This window comes from Hippocampus bargibanti, linkage group LG01, assembly GCF_051943395.1.
Source record: "Hippocampus bargibanti isolate YZ-2025 linkage group LG01, ASM5194339v1, whole genome shotgun sequence".
In the NCBI taxonomy this organism is placed as follows: domain Eukaryota; kingdom Metazoa; phylum Chordata; class Actinopteri; order Syngnathiformes; family Syngnathidae; genus Hippocampus; species Hippocampus bargibanti.
This window is the reverse complement of record NC_142734.1, coordinates 2,691,323-2,710,638: the sequence shown is the minus strand read 5'-3', so window position 1 is coordinate 2,710,638 and position 19,316 is coordinate 2,691,323. Positions and strand designations below refer to the sequence as shown.

The 19,316-nt window shown below is 42.4% G+C and overlaps 1 protein-coding gene across 3 annotated transcripts; it reads left to right on the top strand.

The window, feature by feature from the left end:
• Positions 1–649: 649 nt before the first annotated feature.
• Positions 650–18,890, top strand: LOC148902740 (protein bicaudal D homolog 2). 3 transcript variants are annotated; one of them, XM_088990092.1, is made up of 10 exons: positions 650–777; positions 2,127–2,459; positions 3,119–3,331; positions 3,407–3,559; positions 4,670–5,146; positions 6,636–7,505; positions 9,554–9,733; positions 11,052–11,203; positions 12,998–13,358; positions 15,563–18,890. In XM_088990092.1, the coding sequence occupies exons 2-10, from the start codon at positions 2,202–2,204 to the stop codon at positions 15,566–15,568; spliced, it is 2,670 nt and encodes an 889-aa protein (XP_088846218.1). In that variant the 5' UTR covers positions 650–777; positions 2,127–2,201; the 3' UTR covers positions 15,569–18,890. The 3 variants fall into 3 exon arrangements, with proteins under 3 accessions (XP_088846218.1, XP_088846227.1, XP_088846208.1); XM_088990082.1 differs by having other exon boundaries at positions 667–912; XM_088990101.1 differs by lacking the exon at positions 15,563–18,890 and having other exon boundaries at positions 665–912; positions 12,946–13,164.
• The last annotated feature ends 426 nt before the right edge of the window (positions 18,891–19,316 follow it).

Genomic DNA, 19,316 nt, shown 5'->3' with positions numbered 1-19,316 from the left:
CATAAAATAAAAAATACAACTATTAATGTACCAATTTCCAGTTTTGTACCGAAAAAAATCCATTGAACATAGCATTTCTTGCAGACGCCATCCTTTGCAGCTCTCTCTCGTCAAGTTCACTGTGAAAACCAGAAAGCAAGGACACAAAGAAACCAAACTAATACAACTCATTTTTGTCGCTGGTCACTATGTCGTCACTTGTTTCCATAGGAGTGCCATTATGACTGTGAAACGGTATAACTGTTTAATCACCTCCTTGTATTGTTACATGTTTAGGAAACTAACAAAATATAACCAATATTGAAAACAACAGTCAAGGTGGGTACTTTCACTTTGTTCCCCAGTTCAAGTTTCTGTAATACTGGAAATATAAAACAAGTAAGTGCTAGCAATAGCTCTACATTCCTGTTTATTGCATATGACAATTTTAAATTTGGATACTGATTTCAGCAAGTGTCATGGAAGTCACCTCGTTGATTTACTTTTGATTTACAGTTTATTTCTTTTATTACAATAACATAGCGCATTTATTATACGTAAAATACGGTATGTTATTATAATACACCTTATTTTTTTAGATTTAATCCTTTAGTTTGATAGGCGTAGCGGACTATCCTTTGCATGTCGATGTGAAGATGCAATTTCTCGATGTTTTTGGTAGAGGGAGCAGTTCTTCTTTGACGTTTGGGCGCGCATTTAACGCGGCTGGAGGGTACGGAGCGCAGTCAAGTCGGCTCGACCTCGCCGAGAGACTCCAGCCCAACCCGGCAAAACGAGGTACGTAAGCGGACCCCGCGGTAGCAACGGGCCCTCCGCGGATGACCATCTCCCGCTGACAGCTTTCACGTCACGGGAGCTTCGAGCAATTACAACTTGACCCGAGTCAAGACATCTTGGGGGTGCAAACATCAGGTTTGTAATATTCCGTTTAGCCGATGTTGTATCTATCCTTTGCGAAATGAGCTTGACGCAGAGGGATGACGCCGATATGCCTCCCTCGAATTGTCGGCGTTTTCTACGATAAGAAACAGCAGAAAAAGCAATGGCGCCCGCACACCCACTTTGCACTTCCAAACAGCGCAGCGTGTTCTGTTCGAAGCGTCATGTATTTCCGTCGCGTAATGGCTAACATCGACTTGCTAGCTGTCCCACCAGCGTGCGTTTCCGCGTCGGACATTCACGCTTCATTTCTCGGTCGAATAGTTCAGACGGAAAGACGGACAGACGGCGTCGCTGAGTGTGTTTTAAAAGAGCTGCAGCTCGAAATGTTCGCTCAATGACAGCAGCCATTTGCGAAACTGGGTCGTGGCGAAGGGGAAACCGACGCCAGCGGACACACGAGTAGGCAGCTGGCGTTTCCATCTCCGATGAATCGAGAGGATGTGAGCAAATGGTGACCACCTGCCACACCCAAACGGCATAAACGCGTTCATGGACATGTTTTTTTGGGGTCATGAGATGGAAAATATGCGTATGACTGTGCTGCAAACAATGGTGGTCAATGTCTCGCTTATTAGTAGACGTTACATGGCGGTGCTAAATGGCCATTACTTGCAAGGTGCATACTCGGCAGCTGTAGAAATACAAATATTTTCCTCCAGTATTTAAGTGCATGTTTAGGTTACAGTACTTGAGTAGCCTCTTTGTAATATTAATATAACATAATAACGTAACCGTAATTTTATATAGCAGCACTATGGACGCATTTATCATTTGGAAAATGTCTGTTTAACGTCACTTCAAAATAAAATGAGAAAATGTCAGTATTCATCATGTGTAACATATATTTTTTGAACAGTTATGATATAAGATAATATAAGAAAACTTCTGTTGTCTGACAATTGAGAAATGCGTGGTCATCACGAGTACCCATTACATTTGACATTGGGGTTTGACTTAGCATGATTCAGACTTGAACTAAAAGGCCCATTGTTGTTTTTCTCATATTACTGGTATCCTGTAAGTATTGCTATTTTGCATCATACATACATTATTAATATGTGGATGTCAAGATATTTCCTTAGTGTTGAGAAAATGGCGGCAGCCTCTAATTTTATTTTGCAGAAGGCTACATTTATTGTCTTCGAATCATTTCATGTACAGTATGTTTTCTGCTTTTGTATTAGGGTGAAGCAATGAAATTGAGGCTCTAAAGGAGGTCGTTGGAGCAGCCTGGAAGACGAGTGGGAAACCAGGCAAGCATGCTGGAGGCAGAGTCAGATGCGGATGTAGCAGGTGCACCGCTGGCGGGGGATGAAGTTGGCGGAATGGAGACTGTAGAATTGCGAGCTGAGGTGGTACGCTTGACTGTGGAGCTCCAGGAGGCCACAGAAGAGAAGCTGCAGGCGGCTCGCTATGGCTTGGTAGTGCTGGAGGAGAGTTCGGCCCTCAAGATCAAAAATCAGCAACTGGAAGAGGAGCATGAAGCCCTCAAAGTGGAACTGCAGCAGCTCAAAGAGGTAGGAGCGCCTAGGGCCTGGCTATCTATTAGCTAGCTAGTTAGCTGGCTATCTATTGGCTGGCTAGCTGGCTAACTATTGGCTATCAATCCAGCTAGCTAGCTACAGTATCTATTCGCTTTCTATTAGCTAGCTAGCTAGCTTTCTATCCATTTGAGTTACTTCTGGGTTGAGTGAACGCAGGCGTGTGTGGCTGCCGCTGCTCACCCAAAGAAAAACTCATCCTGTGACTCTAAAGTGACCTTGAGAGTTTTGAAAGGCGCTTATAAATGAAATTTATTATTATTATTATTATTATTATTATTATAACACAAAAGACAGAGACAGTCATTCAATCTTAAGCACTTTCTGCACCCTCTTTGTTGTATGAAGCAGTTCTAGATTAAAGAGAAGAGGATCAAAGCGTCCTTTTCACCAGTGGATCGGAAATGTCACGGTAAAATGTGCACGTCTGCTACAAACTAAATTTAGAAAGCAAAAATGAATCTATAGCATCCATTGACGAAAAGAGATTGTCTCACATCTCCTGCCCCACGTAAATCCGCTTCAATTCCAAGCCGCGACAGATCCACGTGCACTCAGTGGCTTAGACTCTTAAACTGCAGTCCGATGAAATACGTGCGAATGTTCGCTCTGTAACTCTGATTGTTTGTTGAAAGGCCTTTGCAGATTCTGTGAGCAGCCAGAAGCGCGCAGCCGCAGATGGAGAATGCCGGGAGGAGAGTCTGCTGCAGGAGACGGCATCGAAGGAAGCTGCCATGGCAACCCGCTTTGAAGAAATCCAGGGAGAACTCAAGCAAGCGCGACTGGCTCTCGGAAACGCCCATGCGGAGATTGACAGGCTCGGGGTGGTTTCAAATCAGCTAAAGAAGGTGCCGTTTACAAATTGAGAAGAAGAGCCACGTGCTACTTTGTCATTTGATTTGAGCGCGACTTGTGCTACGTAGGACTGTGCATGTTTGGAGGCGGAGAAAGGGCACCTGAGAGATGAGATGAAGGAATTTAAGGTGCGTGAGTTGCGCCAATTGCAGGACAACGGTGAGCTGGAGGAAGAGAACACATCTCTTCAAAAGCAAGTGTCTGTGCTCAAAGAAAACCAAGTGAGTGATCACTTACGTTGATGTTTTATGCAGCGTATATACGGGGGTAAATGTAATTGTGATAACGACTAAAAACAATGTACAGTAAAACCTTGGTTTACGAACCCCTTGGCTTACGAACTTTTCGGTTTACGAACGTTACATTTATAAAAATTTTACCTTGGCATACAAACTATTTTTCGGGATACACACCGAGCTGCCACAATGAGTGATATTTTTTTTCGCGAACGAGAAAATTGCGGCAACTATTGTTGTCCTCTATTCCCTGCCCCCAGTCTTCGGTTAAAGCCACGTGATTGGTCAATAACGCAGCAGTGGGTGATGGGGTTACAGACAGAGGGAGAGTGAGGCCGTTCTCCAAAAAACAAAATAGCGTCTTCGGTTAAAGCCACGTGATTGGTCAAGAACCCAGCAGTGGGGGAGGGAGGGGTTAAACATTAAAGAGACAGGCAGACAGAGCGATAGTGAGAAAACACACACACACGAAAGGGAGATGACAGCTTGAAACAAAAAAACAAGTGTGAGAATAGTGAGAAAATTGATAGAAAACAGTTAAAATATCCCATCAAACAGGCTCCACAAATAACCCGCAAAAGTCATCTGTACACTTGATGCAAAAAGCTATCAACCCAGCTAAACAGAACACAATTGATGAAGAACTAGATACAATTATCACAGAGAAAGTACCTACAAGGGATCATTCCTCAGGATGATGAAAGAAGACTATGTTCCTCAACAAGTGTTTAATACTGATGAAACCGGCCACTACATTCCATCAAGCCATCAACGACCATCACAAAGGTAAATAAAACGACTGTACAGTTTATTTGTTTAATTATAATACCATAGCCCATTTATTAAACATAAAATAAGGTATATTTTGTGTAGTTTTAAGGCTTAGAAAATTAGAAAGTAGAAAATTATATTTTATGGAGACCTCATTGGAACGGATTATTCTCATTTTAATGGTTTCCTATGGGAAATTAATTTTTGGGATACACACTTTTCGCCTTACACACTCTGGGAAACAATTACGTTCGTAAGCCAAGGTATCACTGTAATTGATTATTAAAATATTTCTGACCTATAGCCCAACTATTTGGCTTGCAGGTGGAGTTTGAATCATTAAAGCTTGAGCTGAGCCAAAAGAACGAAGAGCAAGAGGAGCTGCGGGCCCAGATGGAGGAGGCCGGGAGGCTGCGAGAGATTGCTGAGCGTCAATTGGACGAGGTCCTGGAATCCTTGAAGGAGGAGAGGGAACAGAAAAACAGTCTCCGCCGAGAACTCTCGGCTTTGACTCTGAACCCTTTTGATTCTCTGGGCAACCTGGAGCTCCACTTGGACCATCTGGATGACAGCCGTGGTGAAGGCCGTACGGGAGAGGCTGACATTGAAGCAAACGACCAGGACGCCGGCCCCGATTCGGGTCACGTGGGCGACGTCAAAACTAATGGTGTCACGCAACGTTATTGCACTCCACGTAACAGTGACATATTTCTGCGTGCTCCAGCTTCTGGGCTTGTTTCCGACCTCCTGAGTGAGCTTCACTTTTCAGACAGCCAGAAACTTAAACAGCAACTCCTTCAGGTAAGGAAGCAGACGTTGCAAACAGTGCAAGAATTTCTGTTTTCGGTTGTCACCGTTGCTCAGGGCCATTTTATGTTCTGAGAAATAGTTCAGTGTGAAATTATCCTTAATATTCCTTACTTTTCAGGATTTACATTAATTCATTCATAAAGGTAAATAAAATGATTTTATTATACAGTATAGTTCCTTTCTTTAATTACAATACAATACGACATTTATTATACGTAAAATAAGGTAGATTTTGTGTAGTTTTTAAGGCTTAGAAAGTAGAAAATGATGTTTTATCGGGACCTGGGAACGGATTATTCTCATTTTAATGGTTTCCTATGGCGCAAGGTCATCTTTTGAGGAAAATCAAGGCATTTGGGTGCACCTTATGCACCGGAAAATACGGTAAATGAAAAAAAAACTGCCTGCAGAAAGTAAGCCATTGGATCTGCTGCTTCTGCTCATCAAAAAAAAAAAACCTACATACGCACATAGGTCACTTATTCTATCCTATAGTCGTTGTGGCAATGAAGTAATGTGTGCATAAATAGTGCACAGCGGTTCTATTTTTCAGTGTCCACTCCAGTGCCAGGGTTTTTGTCATTTTGTCACTCAAATTCCAGGACCCACAGAATATTGAGTTTTAGGACTACATAAACATGTAATGCAGCGTATGAAACCTTAGACCACAGGTGTCAAAGTCAAGGCCCGCGGGCCAAATCCGGCCCGCCACATCATTTTTTTCGGCCCGCGAAAGCAAATCAAACTTGTTAAATTCCATGATGATTGCTAAAATCTGAGCCAAAATGTCATATTTTTGGATGTCAACCACAATAAAAGTCATTATTCTTGACTTCAGATTTGAAAACGAGTTATTCATTAATTTGCTGTGTGCTCTATATGTAATATTTGAAGGGATTTAAACATTCTAATGGGTTCCCCAAATTCATAACGGCCCTCGAGAGGAAACTATAACTACAACGTGGCCCGCGGCAAAAAATGACTTTGACACCCCTGCCTTAGACTCTCTTCTTTGATTAGAAAAAAATAGTGACCGTATTTTCTGTAATATAAGGGGCACCTTCAATGAATGACACAGTGATACCTCGGTTTACGAACCCCTTGCTTACGAACATTTCGGTTTACGTTTCGGTTCCGAATCACGCGTATTCCTTTTTTTTATGATTGTTGATTACCATTTCTTTAGCTACGCTTCATTTCCTTTCCTCGCCTGGCGCACACTGAAACGTGAGCTAAGCATTGCTGTTTTGCACGATTACCAATATCCAGGGTTTCGATTCAGTGTTTACATTGTCTACAAATGATTTTTATCACAATGCTTGGTTTGAGCCGAGAAAAAGTGACACAAAATTTTATACCGATTATACCTGTGCGCGTTATACTCGAATAAATACGGTAATTACAAGTCCTGAAGTGAGAATACAGCAAATACTGTACTTAATGTTCTCGCTTGCGCTTTTTTTGTTTGGTGTACACACAGACGGAAAGAGAGAAGTCGAGTCTCGTCAGCAAGGTGGAAGAATTGCAGATGCAGCTAGTGATGTCCAAGCAAATGCTGAGTCAGCACGAGGATAAAGTTGGATCTCTCACCCAACAGCTGGAGGCCGTGCAGAGCCGCCAACAGAACAATCCGGATGCAGATGAGCAAGAGGCCAAGACCGCGGATGCTTCCGACGTCATCTTTGACTACGAGCTCGACGCAAAGAGCAAAGAAGTGCTGGAGGCGCGTATGCGTTCAGCTAGCGAAGAGCTTCTAAAGCTACGCGATGAACTGTCTCAAGCGGGCACTCGCTATAACGCCCTGGAACAACGATACAAACAGGAGAAGGAACGATGGCGATCGGAGGCCCAGGAGCTGGCTGATAAGATTCGCCAGTGCATCAAGTCCAGCAGACAGGACCAGGAACGGATCAGTGAACTGGAGGTTGAGATCGGAGCCACGCGCAAAGTGGCCAACGATTCCGAAGGTCATCTGAGTGTGGCGCAGGAAGAGCTGCTCGCCTTTTCTGAGGAGCTGTCCAACCTCTACCATCACATCTGCGTTTGTAACAACCTGACACCCAAACGGGTCACGCTGGACTATTACCGCGAAAGCGCCAGGGTACACGGTGGAGCTTCCGCTAGAAGGTCGCTCCATATCTCCACCCCACCTATTTCTCAGAAGAAGCCACGAGCCAGTGACACCTTTGCCTCCAAAGCTGCCGCTTTGCAGTTTATGGGGGAGGTGGACAGTTCAGGGTCTTCCGTCGACTCGCCTAGTTGCCCCGGTTCTCCTAATCTGGATTTCAGGGACCCCTCCAATGTCCGCAATTTGGTTGCAGTCATCCGATGCCAGATCAAACACCTTCGGGTAAGGCGGGCGTCTTCATAACACGCTTTTAACGGTTTGGTAGAAATGAGAGCTGCAACTAATGATTAGAGTGCAGCCTCAAGTTCCAAACTTGAGTGGTTTCGCGAATCCATTTGGAATCTAATCCATCCTTAAAGGACAACCGACACCTCCGGGCAAGTTGTGTCCGTAATTTGTAAAATCCCTTCAAATGACTTCTACTGATCGCATTTTACAAAGATTCCACCGTATACAGTGAGACCTCAACTTACGAACTTAATTGGTTCCCAGACAGAGTGTGTAAGGCGAAAAGTGTGTATCTCAAAAAAAAAAATTCCCCATAGGAAAGCATTAAAATGGGAATAATCCGTTCCCGGGTTTCCATAAAATATACTTTTCAACTAAATAAGCCTTAAAACTACACACAACATACCTTATTCTATGTATAATAAATGTGCTACTGTATTGCAATGAAAGAAATACACTGCATTGTATCATAAAGTCACTTTATTTGTATTTGTGATGGTCATTGATGGCTTGATGGAATGGTGTTGGAGGTCGAAGGTCAAACGGAATTGCTGTTTGGAAAGAGAGGCACATTACATGAGGACTGTAATTAAAGAAATAAACTGTGCTGTAACATAAAGTTTTATTGACCTTTTTGATGGTCGTTGATGGCTTATGGAAGGAGAGTCACCTTCCATAAGGACTGTTGGTAACTTAACCTCTGGTGCTGTTCGGTCGTGTGCTTCCGCCGAAGATCACTCCGCCAGCCGTGTTGGGTGTGTATTATGTAAATAGTGCTTATTATAAGGTTTAATTTTCATAAATTTGACGTTTGTAAGACGAAAGGTTTGTAAGATAAGGTGGTTGTAAGTTGAGGTCTCACTGTATAGCTATAGGTTACCTTTTAAGACTCGCGCTGAAAAAAACAAAACCCGAACAAATATGGGAACGGCGCTTCACGTCACACTTTGCAATTTCAGCATAAATTTGCTAATAGTTAATGAAAGAGAATAAAGTCCAGGACCACTCGTGTAATTTCGGAGTCTCCTTTTGGAAAAATAGTCGTGACAATTGACATCTAGACAATATTAAACCACAACACGCCCTGTGCCGTGCAGTATTTCCGATTGCCTCCCGATGCATTGCTAATATTCGAATGCTGAAATGCATAACGGTGAAAGCAGGGTTTTTGTTCTCAGTAAAAGTGGTTACCCCGACACAAGCACCGTCCTGCTAATGCTCAGCTCAGACCGTTAAATGGAGCTGAGTAGCTCGTGTCTGCTCAAATCCAATTCCCTGTTGACACGTGGCTGTGTGTGAGTTTGAATGGAATGGATTACTGAATTTAACCGATGCAGTTTCGACTGGATATCGGGCATTACTGCAAAACCACACGTAAACTGATGTTAAAGGACAACCGACACCACTTTTTTGTTTCCTAACTGACATCAGAAAAAACGTTTTATAGCATCTAAAATACCCAAAACACGCGGGATGATATTTTTAGTCAAATGCAAAACACCAATAAAAATGACTTAAAGTTTGCTGAAACTGCAAAAAATTGAAACAGGAAGTGGCCAGTTTCAGAAGGTCCCGCCCCCTTGTTCGCGGTGTCACGCCAAGACGTCTTGCCTTGCACGAGAATCAAAACAATGGCTTCAGATTCTGAGAACATGCTTTCTTGTTACTCATCCGGTTAAGAATATGATTCAAATAGTTCTGAAGAGGAAAGCATCCATGTTTGCAATCGATTAAATAATTGATTCCGTGTCATTTTGAGGCATCCGGGGGGGGGAAATGGCGCACCCAAAAAAGGCAGAGGATGGCGACAAAGCTCCGTGGAAATCTTTGTAAAATACGTCATTTGAAGCCATTTTACAAATTATGGACACAACTTGCCCGGAGGCGTCGGTTGTCCTTTAAGGCAAGCACAATGAAACATATGAAGATTTTCATGGGCCTTCTCACACACACACAGTGTCTGTTTTGGATTTTGTGGTGTTTGTTAGAGATTGAATTGATGAATGCCCTTTTGACCCTCGTGTACAACCTTATTCCCTCAGGTGGCAGTGGACCTCTGTCGCCAGCGTGGTGCCATGCCTTACTCGGGGCTGAGTAGCAGTGTAGAGATGGAGAGGGATGCTGAAAGCCTGCTGGAGGAAGTACTCAAGCTCAAGTCCCTTCTTAGCACCAAGCGAGAACAGATTGCTACTCTCAGAACGGTGCTCAAGGCCAACAAACAGGTACATTTACAGAGAGCAAGAGGGTGTGACTCTCGAGGCCTTCTCCGTTTCACCCCATTAAAAATCGGATACAGTGATACCTCAGCTCACAAACTTAATTGGTTCCCAGAAAGTGTGTGTAAGGCGAAAAGTTTGTCTGCTGAACATTTATTTCCCATATTAAACCATTAAAAATGAGAATAATCCGTTCCCAGGTCCCCATAAAACATATTTTTTTGCTAAATAAGCCTTAAAACTACACAAAATGTATTTTATTTTATGTATAATAAATGTGCTATTGTATTATAATTAAAAAAATAAACTGTACTGTATAATAAAGTCGTTTTATTTACCTTTGTGATGGTCATTGATGTAGTTGCCTCTCGATGATATCCGAGTGAAGTTGCCGTGCTTTCTCGGCGATAATACCCTCACTCACACTGTCCCCTGCTAGCTGCTTTTTGTTAATAATAATAATACATTTCATTTATAAGTGCCTTTCAAAACCCTCAAAGTCACTTTACAGTCACAGGAGAAGTTTTTGTATGGGTGAGCAGCGGCAGCCACACGCGCCAGCATTCACTCAACCCGGAAGTAATTCAAATTCAGTAAAGTCTCATTATATCGATATTCAAGGGAGTCCGAAAAAATATCGATATAACCGGGACTATCGATATATCCGACCCTGTTTGCATGTAATTTTCTCTGTGCGTGCATAGAAATAGTATCGATAGAACCGGGACTATCGATATATCCGATATCGATATAACGAGACTTTACTGTAGATAGAAAGCTGGCAAAAAAATAATCAAAATCAACAGAAGTTTTTTTTTTCTTCTATTGCCTGAGACCGTTGCTTAGACAACACAGAAACAACCCTTAGCCACACATAGCAATGGTCGACTTAGCATACTGGTACTGGGATGCTAAGTCACAGTAATGCACACCTCGTTCGTGTTTTTCAATTATCTCCTTCTTCTGCTCGACCGTAATTTTCTTTTGTGTCCTCTTCGGCTTAACACCAGCCTGTGGTGGGGTCTTTTTCAGTCCCATAACAGCAAAAGTACTTCACTCGATAACAAACCACGTCTGCACTCAAAGAAAGGGAGCGATGAAAACTAGTCCGCCAGCCACCGTGGCGCTATTCGACCGTGTGGCTTGGTGTTCATCCGCCGAAAACTATTTCGTTAGCCAAGAATATATGCTCGCGAATTTAATGTTCGCGAGGCGAAAAGTTCGTGAGCTAAAGCATTCGTAAGCCGAGGTATCACTGTAAATACTTTGTTTCCTGTATTCTATGTGGTTTTACATTGCCGTTTTTGTTGTTGTTGTTCTTTAGACGGCTGAGTTGGCGTTGTCCAATTTAAAAAGCAAATATGAGACGGAGAAAAGCATGGTGTCTGAAACCATGATGAAACTCCGCAACGAACTCAAAGCATTGAAAGAAGACGCAGCCACTTTCTCTTCACTCCGAGTCATGTTCGCTAGTCGGTAAGAATCTTCTTTTTTCATTTACGAATAGCAGCACCGCAGTCGTGACTGCCTGGCGAGAGTTTTTCTTGCTTGGTAACGGTCGTGTGGTCGCGGTTCAGCGTTTTGCACCACTTGTGTAATAAGCTTATGATGTTGTTACACTCGTGTATGGACAATCCACCGGTTCACGTGAAGATTACAAACCACATGCTCTGCCGTGTGCAGATTTGTCCCTCTCGGCTAGGTCACCTTAGCGTGGGCGTGGCCCAATATTTTAGGCCATAATCACAAGCATTTTTTTTTTTGTAATCCGTCATGATGATTTAAAATAGTTGTGGTGTGAATTGTGTCAAATTATTTTTGGACTTTCTTTGCATCACATTAGCCTACGCGTCTTTGATTACATCTAAATGGGATTGGAGCACAAACTGTTGTCAAGGTTTCCTGATTTGCAACAACAGTCTTCTCCTTGCTAAAAGGTTTTGTGGCGCCCTCTTGTGGATGACAGTAGCGTTTGTTGCTCTAATACATTTTGAGATTTATCGGAAGTTTAGACTAGTGGTCCCCAACCTTTTTTGCGCCACGGACCGGTTTAATGTCAGACAATATTTTCACGGACCGGCGGATAAATACAATAAAATAAAATGATACGATAGGCATGGAAACTGTTTTTTTTTCTTTCTTTTAAAGGACAACCGACGTCACTTTTTTGTTTTTTTTTAACTGACACCACAAAAACTTTTTATCGCATCTAAAATACCCAAAACACGCAGTATGATATTTTTAGTCAAATGCAAAACACCAATAAAAATGACTTGTGTCCAAATTCTGCAAAAAATTTAGCTGCGAATTGGGCATTTTCAGAAAGTCCCGCCCCCAGTTCGTGACGTCACGCCAAGACGTCTTGCATTGCTTGTGAATCAAAACAATGGGTTCAGATTCGGAGAATATGCTTTCTTGTTACACATCCAGTTATGAATATGATTCAAATAGTTCTGAAGAGGAAAGCATACATGTTTGCAATCGATTAAAGAATTTATTCCGTGCTATTTTGAGGCAACATTGGGGGGAAATCTCTCACCCAAAAAAAGAGGCACAAAATGGCGATTTCCAGTGGCCACCTCCGTTTCCACAGGCTGATAAATTCCTTATATGGAGCTTGGACGCCCTCTTCTGGCGGCTTTTGGGTGCAACACGAGGTCCCCAGACCAAACAAGTACAGCAAAATACAGTGACGTGATGGAAGGGCCGCTACAATGCGTCTTTTTTTACGGTCAAGGGAGGTCCTTTAGTGACGTCACGTACGGACTCGTCAACAACTCAAAAACAAGACTTCCTGAATATTCAGCGTGAGTCTTAAAACGTAAAATATAGTTACAGTAAAGTCTCGTTATATCGATATTCAAGGGAGTCCGAAAAAATATCGATATAACCGGGACTATCGATATATCCGACCCCGTTTGCATGTAATTTTCTCCGTGCGTGCATAGAAATAGTATCGATATAACCGGAACTATCGATATATCCGATATCGATATAACGAGACTTTACTGTATATGCGGTGGAATCTTTGTAAAATACGCTCAGTAGAAGTCATTTGAAGCCAAATTTCACCTTAAGAACGATCGTTCGGAACGTATCTTATTTGTAAGTTGGGGAGCGTCTGTAGTTCCTTCTTAACCCATTAATCTTTGTTATTAACTTTTAAGAACTGAGCATGCCTCACAGTCCGGTGGTTGACGTGTGTTATCATTTAACAGCTTTGTGTCACTTGCGCATGTTGCATCTTTTCATGGCGTGTGCAACTCTCAGCTGCGACCAGTATGTCACCCAGCTGGATGAAATGCAGCGGCAGCTAGCGGCCGCCGAGGATGAGAAGAAGACACTGAATTCCCTGCTTCGCATGGCCATCCAGCAGAAACTGGCCCTCACTCAGCGTCTGGAGGATCTGGAGGCCCCCCACTCTCCTCACAGCTTGAACAGCAGCCCTCGCCGCTCAAGAGCCAAGGAGCTGGCCACCAAGTCCGGACGAGCGCCACGCAGCCCCAAAAACAGTCCGGCGCGCTCGTCCCTGAGGAGCAGCCCTCGCGCTAGTCCCGTTCTGGGGAGCAGCGTTCCCGCCATGGCTACGCAACACCTGCGAGCTCTCACGCGAAGCCTCCACACAAGCCCAGTAAGACCCCCGCTCGCTCCTTGCAATCAGACAAGCAAGCGTCTTCCTCCCCGAGACGCCACGTTTGTTCGAAGTCGGAGTGTCAGTGATGTTTGTCAGTCAGAGCTTAGCGCTGGGTCCTGCCGTAAAAGCTCCGTCGGTTCTGAGAGTAGCGAGTCGGTGGTCCGGACAAACGCGAAATGGGCCGCGTCGGGCCGCAGGGCTTCGGTTCCCACGTGCCAGGAAACATTCATCGCAACCCGTGTCGTACCGGCGTCTTCCACTAAGCCCAAGTCATTGTTTGCTGCCCGGAATCTAACCTCGTCTAAAGCTTTGCATGCTTCTCCTAACACGCTGGAAGCACGGAGTGAACCTAAAGAAAAGCAGCGGCTTGATAATTCTGTACGAAAAAAGCAACCGTCGGCTCACAGGTGGAAATCGGCCCACCCGTCGACCCAGTCTCAGTCCGATGCGCATTTAAATGTGAAATATCCAGAGACGCGGACAGGTGCGAAAAACCCAGCTAGCGATCCGACAGACAGAAGCAGGATTCCCGGCGTCTGTACAGAATATCGGCATTCGTCAGACCTGCATGCGAATGCCAGTAGGAGGCGCTCCAGTAGCAAAGCAGATGTGCTGCCTTCTGCTCGGGCACACAGCTTGCAATCTAGATTAGCTCGTAGGCGATGATGATGATGTTAAGAGCCAACAAAGGGAATGGTACTCCAACAGCAATCAATTTTTTCCCTTAGAAAGGGCTGTGACAATGCAAAATCAAAGCTGAAAATGGCAATTCTCTCAAACCTTGGTACACGCATCAAAATTTTTCACATCTTAACTCATTCACTGCCAGACGATCAAAAATGCGTTCGCTCCATTGCCAGGGTTTTTGTCATTGTCACTCAAATTCCAGGACGCACAGAATATTGAGTTTTAAGACTACATAAACATTCAATTCAGCGTAAGAAACCTTAAACTCTCTTCTTTCTTCAGAAAAAAAAAGTTTATTCTTAAGTGACGTGGATCTGGAGTTATATGAGCATGAAATGGGGGCGGCTGTACAAAAGGCAAATGCTGCCCTCTCGTGGAAGGGAAAAAACATTGCCAGAGGTCTGACCAGCGCTTTATCGGCAACCCCGCAAGAAAAACCAAAACCCGAACAAATTCAGGAATGACACTCGACGTCATATTTTCAATTCCAGTATAAATTCGGGGATGGCAGTGAATGAGTTAAAAGATCGTTGACAAACCCCACAAATGGAATAACAATATAAACTCATTCACTGCCAGACGTGCAAAAATGTGTCTACTCCAGTGCCAGGGTTTTTGTCATTTTCACTCACATTGCAGAACCCACAGAATATTGAGTTTTAGGACTACGTAAACATTCAATACAGCGTAAGAAACCAGAAAAAAATAGTTAATTCCTAAATTAGATGGGTCTAGAGTTATCTGAGCTTGAAATACGGGCGGCTGTACAAAATACAATACACACATAATGATTTTTATAGTGCTTTGACAACAGCTGAAGCTGTAACAAAGTGCTATCATGGTCAAAAAGCACATGCTGCCCCCTTTGTATGAAAGGAAAAACATTGCAGGAGGTCTGACCAGTGCATTTTCGGCACCCCGTCACCCGCAAGAAAAACCGAAAAAATTCGGGAATGGAAGCGAATTAATAGTAATAATAATAATAATAATAATACATTTCATTTTAAGCGCCTTTCAAAGCTCTCAAGGACACTTTTAAGTCACAGACAAGCAGAGGTACTATAATAAATAAAATAAAATCGCAAATAGAATACAATAAATAAAATACAGTTATAAATAGAAACAAGAGAAAGAGCTAGGCAGAAAATACGAGTCTAAATAGGTGGGATTTGAATCGATGTTACGAATGTTGAAAATTACTTCCACAGTTTGGGGGCAGAGCAGCTGAAAGCCCTGTCCCCCATCATGCTGAGATGGGCAGGGGGGCAAACATTAGTTAAGAATATGCGTTCTTTATAAAAAAAAAAAAAAAATAGTCCGAAATGTAGATTCAAATGAAATCTTAGTTGATTACGACCCTTAGCGTTCGACTCCTAAATGCGTGTTTTATTAAAATGAGTGTTTTATGACAAGCGTGTGTGTGTGTGTGTGTGTGTGTGTGTGTGTGTGTGTGTGTGTGTGTGTGTGTGTGTGTGTGTGTGTGTGTGTGTGTGTGTTTCATCCTGTCTCTATAGCGCTGAAACACTCCATTGCACCAAACCCTGTCGTCTCCACAAGGACCCGTCTTCATATTGACTCCCTGGTTCCTTCCCCTCCCTTCCTGCCTCCAGACATCATCATCTGTTCATCCCAGATGCGCTGCTACGTCCACCTCAGCGATGGACTTTTAATCAAAAGTAAAAACTCGCTTGCATGCATCCCGGAGGATGACGATTCTATTCTAGATATTCTTATTAAGTGAAGTCATTGACTGCGTTTCGTTCTACGTGGTCCATCTCGTCTTGTTTACTAACGCTGTGTTGAGTTACCATCGGCAGTATCTATTCGTTTCACCTACTGTGTTGACTGTCCTTCCATTCAAGCCAAAATCTCCTTAAAAAAGATACAGTGATACCTCGGCTTACGAATGCTTTAGCTAACGAACTTTTCGCTTTACGAACATTAATTTCGCGAGAATATAATCTTGGCATACGAACTAGTTTTCGGTAGACGAACCAAACCACACAGCGCTACGGTGGCTGGCGGACTAGTTTTCCACACCCCATTTTAGTGCAGACGTGGTTTGCTATCAAGTTGAGTACTTTTGCTATTATAGGAGCGAAAAAGACCCTACCACAGGCTAGTTCTAAGCCGTAGAGGACACAAAAGAGGTGTTCATTTGTGTGATTTAGCGTCCCAGTACCAGTATGCTAAGTCGACCATTGCTACCATCCTTAAGAACAAGGTGGCTATTAACGGTGCGTGTGTGGCTAAGGGTGTTTCTGTGTTGTCTAAGCAATGGTTTCATGCAATAGAAGAGGTTGAAAACTTCTGTTGATTTGGATTAACGCAAAGCAGCTAGCAGGGGACAGTGAGTGAGGGTATTATTGCCGAGTTATTTTCGTCAATCACTTTCATTGAGTGCAGACTTAGTTTGTTATCGAGTGGAGCACTTTTGCTATTATGGGACTGAAAAAGACCCCACCACATGCTAGTGTTAAGCCAAAAAATGACGGTCGAGCAGAAGAAGATCATCGAAAAACACGAGTTTGTGTGACTTAGCCTCCTATTATCACTATGCTAAGTCGGCCATTGCTATGTGTGGCTAAGGTTGTTTCTGTGTTGTCTAAGCAACGGTCTCAGGCAATAGAAGAGGTTGAAAACTTCTGTTGATTTGGATTAATGCAAAGCAGCCAGCAGGGGACAGTGAGTGAGGGTATTATTGCCGAGAAAGCACGGCAACTTCACTCGGATATCATCAAGAGGCAACTACATCAACGACCATCACAAAGGTAAATAAAACGACTTTATTATACAATAAAGTTTATTTCTTTAATTACAATACAAAATAGCACATTTATCATACATAAAATAAGGTATATTGTGTGTAGTTTTAAGGCTTATTTAGTCTAAAATTATGTTTTATGGGGAGCTGGGAACGGATTATTCTCATTTGTAATGGTTTCTTATGGGAAATAAATGTTCGGCAGACAAACATTTCGCCTTAAACACACTTTCTGGGAAGCAATTAAGTTCGTAAACTGAGGTATCACTGTACGTCTTTTCAAGATTGCCTTCAGCATATTCTTGCGCCATCAACACGAAGTTTTCACACCAAACAAAGTACCGCAAAATGCATTGTGTGTCGCTTTCTCGGTCGGGGGCGTTCCTTCAGTGACGTCACGTGGGGATTGTCATCACCTCGAAAACAAGACTTCCTGAATATTCAGCGCGAGTCTTAAAACGTAAAATATAGCTATATGCGGTGGAATCTTTGTAAAGTACGCTCAGTAAAAGTCATTTGAAGTGATTTTACAAATTATGGACACAACTTGTGTGGGGGCGTCGGTTGTCCTTTAATGTTTCATTGTAAAATAAAATAAATAACATGGACCAGTCGACCAACATAAAATCTGAGTTGATCGAGTGTTCCAAGACTATACTTTCGGTTCGGTTGACTCCTGTTCGAGATCCCTTTTGCAAATTTCCCCATTGCGGGACTGTTAAAGGCTTTCTGATTCTTATTCTGATAGAAGAAAACGGAAATGACTGGAGCTCAATTAGCATGGGCTTCAAAATGCAGAGAAAATATAACAAAAAATGCACTCAATAGATTAGACATAGGAAGCTGGATATGTTGACGCATCACAACTATCCTCCTGCAAATAACGGTTACAACCAAAAAAATGATTGCAAACCTACCCATCTTTAATTTGTGCCTTTTGTTTTTGTCTGCTGTTTGAGATTACTGATTTTTTTTCTTCGTTTTTTTTTCTCTCAGGGTATCACTGGAGCTCATCATTTTTTTTTGTCATTTAATCCTGTCAATCACAGGTGTCAAAGTCAAGGCGCGGGGGCCAAATCCGGCCCGCCACGTCATTTTATTCGGCCCGTGAAAGCAAATCTGACTTGTGAAATTCCATGATGCTTGTTAAAGTCCGAACCAAGATGTCAAATTGTCCCATGTAAACCACAAAAACTGTCATTATTTTTTTACTTCAAATTTTAAAACTAGTTACAGTGATACCTTGGCTTACGAACTTAATTGGTTCCAAGACAAAGTGTGTATCCCAAAAATTGATTTCCCATAGGAAACCATTAAAATGAGAATAATGCGTTCCCAGGTCCCCATAAAACATAATTTTCTAAGCTTTAAAACTACACAAAATATACCGTATTTTATAGTTGTATTAAGTTCATCCTGTCTACTTGATATCTAATTTAAAACAGATTCCAATTTTCCTATAATTAACCAACCTGATGTTGGTTAATTCAAACAACCACTTTTTTTCAAGATCGTACCTTAGTCCCACACACTGATTTGTTTAGAGTAGCTTCCTTTAGCATAACTTTGCAAAACGGAAGTTGATGAAGGTGGAAACTGCGCAGCACTGAATATGATGGATTTGAATATTTTCACATTTCACCACTTTGTTTTGGGGTGTGTTTTTTGACTGACGAAATGAATGATCTCTATTTATATATTTGGAATCCATTGTGATCTTGATTACACCAGAACAAAAGGCATGGGAAGCATTTGGCGGTACAATGTAAGGATATTTGCGTCGATGGGGGGAACTTGCTTGAATCAATTTGTGCAACTCGTAGCTAAAACGTTAAAATATTTGACAGTGTTCTAACTTTTGAAGGTAACATGAATTTGTTATACTATTTAATTAAATCAATGTAATTTAAGTTAAATTGTTGATTTTTAAGCTATATTTATGTGCACTGGTTTCGGTATAAATAGCCCATGTTCATCATGCACACACTCCTACAATTCTGTTTGTATACCCAATCTGTTTATTTCTCCTGCAAATCAGAATAAAGCAAACCTACACTGTAAAGTGTACACCAACTGAATTATTTGTCCTGAGTCAAGATGTTTGTCATATGCACCATTAAAAACAGAACAGTAGCAAGTGCTGTATAAGAGGAAAATGGCACATAATTGTCCATAAAAATTGCTATTGAGCTTAATATGTTGACTGTTGGAGTACAAAGCCTAGTACTTGTACCTGTTTACTTTGCTTTACAGGTAACAAATACAGTTTGTTACGGTAATGCAGTGACGAGCCATGGATTTCATCAGTAGGCCTATGTCTGAATCAATCCACAGCTGTGACTGTGGTGTGATTTATTACAAGTGCACTAGAGGGTATTTTTAGCCAGGAAATAACTAGCTGCCCTTTCTGAATGATTTTCATTTTTTTTCTTCTTGAAAAATCCATCTTGAAAATGGCTTTAACAGTAGATCCCCTTTCAAAGTAACTAAATCGCCATGGTGGG

What these genes read in the sequence shown, in the direction of transcription:
- LOC148902740 (XM_088990092.1), top strand. Translation starts at nt 2,202, where the DNA reads ATGCTGGAGGCAGAGTCAGATGCGGATGTAGCAGGTGCACCGCTGGCG. An exon ending in AACTGCAGCAGCTCAAAGAG is followed by an intron (nt 2,460 to 3,118) that starts GTAGGAGCGCCT and finishes GTTTGTTGAAAG; the next exon opens with GCCTTTGCAGATTCTGTGAG. An exon ending in TGCTCAAGGCCAACAAACAG is followed by an intron (nt 9,734 to 11,051) that starts GTACATTTACAG and finishes GTTGTTCTTTAG; the next exon opens with ACGGCTGAGTTGGCGTTGTC.